The following is a 9,100-nucleotide window of genomic DNA, read 5'->3' as shown; positions in this document are numbered from 1 at the left end:
GAGGGAGCTCTTCTTAATATTTTGACACCAAAATCATGTCGATACACCTTACCGACTGCGAGTAAAGCCACCCACGCTTTAACTTGACAGACTGTAGGTCGAATTTTTGAAACCTATAGCTCAAAAATATCTACTGAACTTGCTCTGATTGTTTTCAATGTGTAGATTTACTTTCATGCATACAATCTGAAAAAATCAATTAAAATCCTTTATATACATATAATTTTAGAATGATAGCTATGAACGTTGGAACTTATACAGGGTGATTTTATTCATCACATCAATTTAAATTTGCAACCTCTTTTGATTCATCCATTTTACGGGCAAAGTAGTACATTTTTCACAAATTAGAATTTTGATCACTGTATGTCATCACGTGCTTGCCACCTAAGCAAACACATGGTTTTAAAATTGTCCTCACCTCACCCACGCCTGACTTGCATACAAACACTTTCAATTACGTATCAATAGATCCAACCGTCTAAGCGATTGGGGCAGTGAGCTACATTTAGCGCCCTTAGCAACACCTGAAACGCTATCGGAAGCATCGAGTAATCCTCCATCACCTGTTCCACCTCCAAGACCTATGAGAAGAACACCAAAAATTCCGGGGAACTTATCATCAGCAGCTGACGATCTGAAGAACAATCTTCATTTTGCGATGCTTTCAGCTAAAAATTATTTTCTTCGAGAAGAAACCATGGGAAGCAATAGCAATAGCAATAGCAGTGAAGCTAGCTACGAGAGTCCAAGAAATCTCGGAGCTGGACTTCCGCCTCCTGTGCCAAGAAGAGAAGATTCTGTTACAGCGAGAAGGTAACTTTTAAATTTTGAGTATCAATATTGGAATCTTGCGATATAAGAGTGTCTACCAGATGAATGATTTTCTTTTTCCGGTTTTCTCCCAGTCAATTCTTCATTTTCCTGGTCTAGTTAGTGCACTTCTTGTTTTTAAATTTGCACGTTCTAGCTCACAATTGCTCCAAATATATATCATAATACTTTTTGAAAATACCCCGATCCCATACAAAATTATAATTTTTTGAAACATTCACTCTTGTTTTAGGTCAGAATTATTCTTTTTCCAAAATTCTCTAAATAAATTCAAAATTATAATTGTTCTCGAAAATTATTTAAACAAATTCAAAATAACCATTCTTTAAGAGAAAAATGTTTTCGAAGTAAGAAATATAATACTTGTTTGCAAAAATTTGGTTTCAATTTCAGAATTTCAAATATCTCTTCCAAAATCCAAAATCAAATGTTCCAAATCATAATTATGGTTTTTAGTGTTTCGTAGCCCCGGGCAGAAACCCTTGTAATACGCTCCGATAAGGGAGGGTTTAGAATCTAAGGGACGCGAGGAAAGAGGAAGTCGGGACAGTAAGAATTAGTGACGGGTGATGTAGAGGAAATGAGGGCATGATAATTAGTTAAATGGTCAGGGAAGGACAAGGATGGAAGTAGTAGGGAAGTTTGCGTAAGTAGGGGAGATGATGTAGGTCAAAGCTTAGAGGAAAGTAAGGTAGTGGAGTAGGGAAAGAAGTGGGAAGTAGAGGCAGTATGAGGAGGACACTGGAAGAGGAGGGTAAGTAGAAAAAACTATGTGTGTATGAAAAAGAAAATGTAGGAAAAGGAGATTTTAACGACTTCATTAAGGTTTTTACATAATAAAATATATATTTTCAATTTCTAAATTTACAAACATTTAAAAAAATGGACATCCTCATCACTTATATTTTCCTTATTATCGGCAATAAAGTATTTTTCATTGTTCGTTCCGTGATTGAATTAACTCAGAGGAGGAGGAGGGTAGAGGGGAGCCAAAGTTAGGGTGAGAAAGGTGGAGTCGAAGAGAGGAAAAGGAGGGGGGCATGCGAAGGCCAGATAGAGATCCATAGAGGAGGGGATACGAATGGGGAAAGGAGCAGAGGAGAAGCGGTATGTGGCGATACAGAAAGGATGTTCTGGTCAGATAGCCACACTGGGCATAGAAATTGGAATAATATATCATGCAATTGTTAAAATTGCAGAGAACTTCGAGTGTGCACAGCTTCTTGTTGTGATGTAACTTCATCGAAACGTCGAGTGTGCACAGCTGCTTGTTGTGATGAAATTTCATCAACGCATACGTCTTCGAATTGCTCAGGATCTATTTCGCACAGAGTGCAAATTGATTTTGCGGGAGATGAAAATGAAATGAATGGCTCTAATGCGGACTTCTTCGAAACGAAGGTAACAAACTCCAGAGCATCTTTTTAAGTTCAATTTTACATTACATACGGACTGGCTCCAAAACTTCATTTTCAAAATTTCCTGTCTAATTTTTCATTTTCCCTGACCGTTATTATTTAAAGACCAAAATTCTAATCTTTTAACATGTTTCATATAGAATCTTTTATGAATGGAATAAAACAATTTTTATTTTACATTTATAAAATAACTTATTTAGACACAAATTATTGAGCCAAAGTGACATCCCTGATATTCCTGGATAGAAAAACTATATTGACTTTTTCAAAATACATTATTGATCACGTTTTCCCCATAGAACCAGGATAGTACCGAATAATTCCCAGATAGAGAATAAATAACCGAATAGAGGCCGGATATACCCATACGAAAGTTCTATCCGGTTTCTATTAGGGTCTTATCCGGCTTCTATCGAACCCTATCCGGCATTTTAAGCAGCGTTGACATATTATTCTTTCCAATCCCTTTAAATTACTGAAATCCAATAAAAATTACTTGGGATCCTTTAAAATACCCTAAAATATTTTAAATTCTTTGACAACTTTTGACATCCGTTAAAACACTATAAAGCTCATGAATAACTTGACCTAAGGAATAACTTAAGATCTTTAAAATCCTTAAAAATCTATTTAAATTATTAGAATCTAGCCAAATTTGTTTGGAATCTTTTAAAATACCCTAAAATATGTAAATCTTTTGGAATCATTTGATATTCTTTTATACTTTATAATCTCTTAAAAATTCCTTGTAATTTTTAAAAATACACTCTTTCATTTTTTTAATCATTTTTAATCATTGAAATCTAATAAAAATTCCTTGGAATCTTTTAATATACCCTAAAATATTTTTAATTCTTTGACATCTTTTGACACCCATTAAAACATTTTAAAGCTCATGAAGTTTTATAAACAACCTAAGATCTTTCAAATCTTTCTTAATCTCTTTAAATGATTGAAATCTAGTCAAATTTCTTTAAGATCTTTTAAAAGACCCTAAAATATTGTAAATCCTTTGAAATTATTTCATATTCTTCTATATATTTTGAAGCCCTTAAGAACTCCTTGTAATTTTTAAAAATACACTCTTTTTCATTTTTTAAATCCCTTTTAATCATTGAAATCTAGTCTAAATTCCTTGGGATTTTTTCAAATACCCTAACTATTTTAAATCCTCTAGTATCTTTTAAAATTCTCGGATACTTTTTGAAGCTCTTGGAAATTACTTGTAATTTTTAAACATACACTTTTTTAATTCTTTGCAACCTCTTAAAATTATTTAAATTAATTCAAAATATTTTGAAATATTTTGAAATAACCTAAAATATTTTAAATTCTTTGACATCTTTTGACATCCATTAAAACTTCTAGAAGCTTTTGGAAGTTTTAAAAATACCCTAAGATCTTGCAAATCCTTTAGAATCTCTAAAATTATTGAAATCTATTTATAAGTCTTTGGAATCTTTTAAACTAAAATATTTTAAATCTCTGGGAATCTTTTTAAATTCTTTAATATTTTTCGAAACTCTTAAAAATTCCTTGGAATTATTAAAAATGCCCTAAATTGTAATTTATTTCTGTGCAATCTCTTTATATTACTGACATCCATTCAAAATTCCTTGGAATCTTTTAAATAACCCTAAAATATTTTTAACTCTTCGACATCTTTTTCCATCCGTTCAAACTTTTTAAAACTCTTGGAAGTTTAAGAAATACTCTAATATCTTTCAGATCCTTTGAAATCTTTTAAAGTATCCTAAAATATTTTTAATCCTTTTGAATTTATTATAATTTTTTTATATTCTGTACAACTTCTTTAATTCTTTGAATTAAAAAATATATATTCAAATCTATCAAAAATTCCTTGGAATCCTTTAAAATCCTCTAAAATATTCAAAACCCTGTGACATATTTTTATATCCATTAAAACATTTTAAAGCTCTTGAAAGTTTTAGATAAACCCTCAGATATTTTAAATCCTTTGGAATCTCTTTAAATTATCGAAATCTCTTCAAAATTTCTGAAAATCATTTAATAACCTAAAATATTTTAAATCACTTGAAATCTTTTGAAATTCTTTGATACTTTTTGAAGCTCTTAAAAATGTCTTGGAATTTTTAAAGATAATCTACAATTTTTTAAATCCTCTGCAGTCCATTTAAATTATGGAAACCTTTTCGAAATGTCTTGGAATATTTTTAAATAACCTAAATATCCTAAAATGTTTGAAATCCTTTAGAATCTTTTGGAATTCTTTGATACTTTCTGAAGCTCTTCAAAATTCCTTGGAATTTTCAAAAATACACTAAAATATTAAAAATTTTTAGCAATCTTTTTTAATTATTCAAATATATTAGTAATTCCTTGAAATCACTTTAAATATTTTAAAACCTTCGACATCTTTTGACATTCGCTGTAACTTTTTAAAGCTCTTGGAAGATTTAAAAATGCCCTACGATCTTTTAAATCCTCTGGAATCTCTTTAAATTGTCGAAATCTATTCGACATTTCTCGGAATCTTTTAGAATATTCTAAAATATTTGAAGTTCCTTAGAATCTTTTGGAATTCTTTGATACTGTTTGAAGCTCTTAAAAATTCCTTGAAATTTTTAAAAGTAGCCTAGAGTATTTCAAATTATTTGCAATCTCTTTAAATTATTGAAATATTTTCAGAGTTTTTTGGGATCTTTGTAAATATCCTAAAATATTTTAAATCCCTTGGAATCTTTTGTAATTCTTTGATACTTTTTGAAACTCTGAAAAATTCTTTGGAATATTTAAAAAATACCTTGGAAGATTGATAAATAACCTAAGATATTTCAAATTATTTGGAATCTCTTTAAATTATTGAAATCTATTCAAAATTCCTGGAACTCTTGAAATAGCCTAAATACTTTTGAAAAGAATTAAAGAAAATTCAGAAATAGCTATGGACCAGAATTCAATAGACGCGATGATTATTCTTGACAGTTGTTTTAAGGTGCTTCCCATGCATCGGTTTTTAGAATAACACAAAATACGGCTGACCAGGACACTTTTGTTGGAAAGCTAGTCCTGTTTTTTTTTTTTTTTTAAGAAAATATGCTGAAGTTTTTGCGCATGAAAAGTAGCAACGCGCCACCGGGAGTGTACCCATACTGAACCGAAAACAGGCATTCCCCATTTCAATAAAGGCATATTTTCAATCAGAAATGAAAAAGAATAAGACCATTTTTCGAAAAAGGGCTCTGTTTACGCCTTTAGATTATGTGGTGAAAATATTACATAAAAAAATGCATTATTGTAACCGTATTTTGTATTATTTTAAAAATACACAGGTATTAAGCACCTTAAGTGCTTCTAATAGAAGTTCCCTGATTTTTGCCAATTTTTTTGTAAAACTACTACTTTTCCTGACCAAAGAAATGCTCTTACCTTTCCTGAATTTCCAAATTATCCTTAATCTGAGGCCACCATGATTTCATATTAAATTTCGAGTACAATAATTTTCGAATCAATATCTTGTGTTTCAGGAACCGATAAGAAAACCAGAATGTAGTAACGACGTCTTCCTTAGTGTTAGAAGTTCTCCAGGTTTAATGGCACCAGCGACAGATTTAGGAGCGGAATGGAAAAGAAAACTTGATTCCCCAACAGCTCAACATAGTTCACCATTTTTCAACGCCAAAAGAAAAAAATATGTTTACCCAATTACTCTAGTCGGTCGAGGAGAGAGTAGCGTTTAATTCGAAAAATTAAAAAATGGGACCAGAGCATCAGCTGAAGATGTAGCTTAAAATTACAATTTTCTCTTTTGGTCGAGAATTATTCCACTCCTATAGTATAAAATTACAAGCTACGAAAATAACTACAAAGACGTGTTTTTCGAAATTTCGCGCATCCATGAGTGAGTTTAAAAGAAACATATTAAGCTAATGTGTTTTGCTCGATAAAAAGTTTAATTTAAATGTAAAAATTAAATACTAGAAAATGCTAAAATAATTAGGTACTATTCTATCTTTATCTTAATTTATTATTCGATTTATTATATTTAAAATTCTTTTAGAAACTATATGCGTGATACTTACTTAATATTTTTATTGAAAGACTGCTAAATGATTTCCAAGTGTAAATTTTTGGTAGAGTTTAATATCATCAAGGGTTGTTGCATTAAGTTAAGAAAAATATATTTTTGAAGTAGTACATAAAATTTATCAAATTTGAAAACATCTAACAGAAAATTTAAATATTTTACTTCAGAAAAAATAAATATAAAAAAAAAGCATTAAAAACCCTAATCGAAATACTCTGATTCTGAAACATCACATCCTGCAAAACGTTGAATCAATCAGAATAATGGAATGCAGTTTCTCCATTGACTAACGAAGTATCCAGCTGAGTTGGATTGAACTGCACACGATCCTATGGGGCAACCTCGGAGGATCCTGAACACGTGTCTAGATACGATGCTATAAAGGAACCTAGGAGGATCCTGGACATGTTTCTGGACCCGATCCTGTAGAGCAATCTCGAGAATCCTAGACATGTTTCTGGACACGATCCTGTAGAGGAACCTAAGAGGTTCCTGGACATATTTCTGAACATGGTCCTGTAGAGGACCCTCGGAGGTTCCTGAAAATATTTCTGAACACGATCCTATAGAGAATATCAGAGGATCATGGAAATACTTCTGGTCACGAGCCTTTAGAGGAACCACGGAGGAACCTGGACATGTTCCTGAACACGATCCTGTAGAGGAAACCTGAAGGATCCTGGACATGTTTCTGGATACGATTTTGTAGATGAACCTCGTTAAGATCCTGGACATGTTTCTGAACATGGTCCTGTAGAGGTACCTCGGAGGATCCTGGACATATTCCTAGAAAAGATCTTTTAGAGAAACCTAGGAGGATCCTGGACATGTTTCTGAACATGGTCCTGTAGAGGATCCTCGGAGGACCCTGGAAATATTCCTGAACACGATCCTATAGAGAACCTGAGAGGATCATGGAAATGCTTCTGGACACGAGCCTTTAGAGGAACCTCGGAGGAACCTGGACATGTTCCTGGACACGATCCTGTAGAGGAAACTCGGAGGATCCTAAAGACGTTTCTAGATACGATCCTATTGAGGAACCTTGGAGGATCCTGGACATGTTTCTGGATTCGATCCTGCAAAGGAACCTCGGAGGATCCTAAATATGTTTTGAGACGGATGCTGCACAGGAACCTCGAAGGATCCTAAACATGTTTCTAGATACGATCTTGTACAGGAACCTTGGATGATCCTAAACATGTTCCTGAACACGATCCTATAGAGGAACCTCGGAGGATCCTGGACATGCTTCTGGACACGATCCTGTTGAGAAACCTCGGAGGATCCTAGACATGTTTATGGACACGATCATGTAGAGGAACCCCAGAGGTTCCTGAACATGTTTCCTGATACGATTCTATATAGGAACCTAAGAGGATCATGGGCATGTTTCTGAAGACGGTCTGTCAGAAGAACCTCGGAGGATCCTCGGCATTTTCCTGAACACGATCCTATAGAGAAACCTCAGAGGATCATGGACATGTTTCTGGACACGATCCCTTAGAGGAATCTCGGAGGATCCTGAACATGCTTCTGGACACGATCCTGTAAAGTAAACTTGAAGCATCTTGTACATGTTTCTCGATACGATCCTGTAGAAGAACCTCGAAAGATCCTGAACAAGTTTATCGACATGATCCTGTAGAGAAAACACGGAGGATCCTGGACATGTTTCTAGATTAGATCATGTACAGGAACCTCGGAGAATCCTGAATATATTTTTAAATACAATCCTGTACAGAAACCTCGGAGGATCCCGGACATGTTTCTAGATACGATCTTGTACAGGCACCTCGGAGGATCCTCAACATGTTTCTGGACACGATCCTGTAGAGAAACCTCACAGGATCTTGGACATATTCCTAGACAGGATTTTTTGGAGGAACTTCGGTGGATCCTGAACATTTTTCTGGACATGATCATGTAGAGGAACCTCGGAGGTTCCTGGATATGATTTTAGATACAATTTTGTGCAGGAACATCGGTGGATCCTGGACAATTTTCTAGATACGATTCTGTGGAGGAATATCAGAGGATCCTGAACATATTCCTAGACAATATCTTGTAGCGGAACATCGAAGGATCCTGGGCATGATTCTGGGCATGATCCTGTAGAAGAACCTCGGAGGATCTTGGACATGTTTCTGGATACGGTCCTGTAGAGGGACCTCCAAGGATCCTGGACATGTTTCTAGATGCAATCCTGTACAGGAACCTCGGAGAACCGTGCACATTTTTCAAGACACGATCTTCTAGAGGATCCTCAGAGGATCCTTTACATATTCCTAGACAAGATCTTGTATAGGAACCTCGCAGGATGCTGGAAATGTTTCTGGACACGATCCTGTAGAAGAACTTTAGAGGATCCTGGACATGTTTCTAGACACGATCCCGTAGAGAAAACTGGGAGGATCCTGGACATATTTCTAGATACGATTATGTACAGAAACTTTGGAGGATTCTGGACATGTTTCTGGAGACAAAACTGTGAAGAAACAGCAGAAGATCGTGGACATATTCCTAGACAAGATCTTGTAGGGTAACCTCGGAGGATCCGAGACATGTTCCTGAACACGATCCTGTAGAGAAACCTCAGAGGATCATGGACATGTTTCTGGACACGATCCATTAGAGGAACCTCGGCAGATTCTGAACACGATGCTGTAGAGGAACCTCGGAGGATCCTGGACATTTTTCTGGACACAATTCTGTAGAAGAACTTTGGAGGATCCTGGAAATGTTTCTGGACACGATCCTGTAGAGGAACCTCACAGGA

General features: G+C 34.6%; 1 protein-coding gene across 1 annotated transcript in view; it reads left to right on the top strand.

The window, feature by feature from the left end:
- LOC117177333 (sn1-specific diacylglycerol lipase alpha) overlaps positions 1 to 6,247 on the top strand; it is a 187,094-nt gene extending 180,847 nt beyond the window's left edge. The window contains exons 15-17 of the mRNA XM_033367959.1: positions 472 to 816; positions 2,034 to 2,235; positions 5,762 to 6,247. Of these exons, the coding sequence (XP_033223850.1) occupies positions 472 to 816; positions 2,034 to 2,235; positions 5,762 to 5,974 (760 nt within the window). The 3' untranslated portion in view covers positions 5,975 to 6,247. The remainder of the gene's footprint in view (positions 1 to 471; positions 817 to 2,033; positions 2,236 to 5,761) is intronic.
- Positions 6,248 to 9,100: the final 2,853 nt, after the last annotated feature.

The sequence above is a fragment of the Belonocnema kinseyi genome, chromosome 7, assembly GCF_010883055.1.
Source record: "Belonocnema kinseyi isolate 2016_QV_RU_SX_M_011 chromosome 7, B_treatae_v1, whole genome shotgun sequence".
NCBI lineage: Eukaryota > Metazoa > Arthropoda > Insecta > Hymenoptera > Cynipidae > Belonocnema > Belonocnema kinseyi.
Note: the sequence above shows the minus strand (reverse complement) of the source record. Positions and strands in the feature narration are given on the sequence as shown.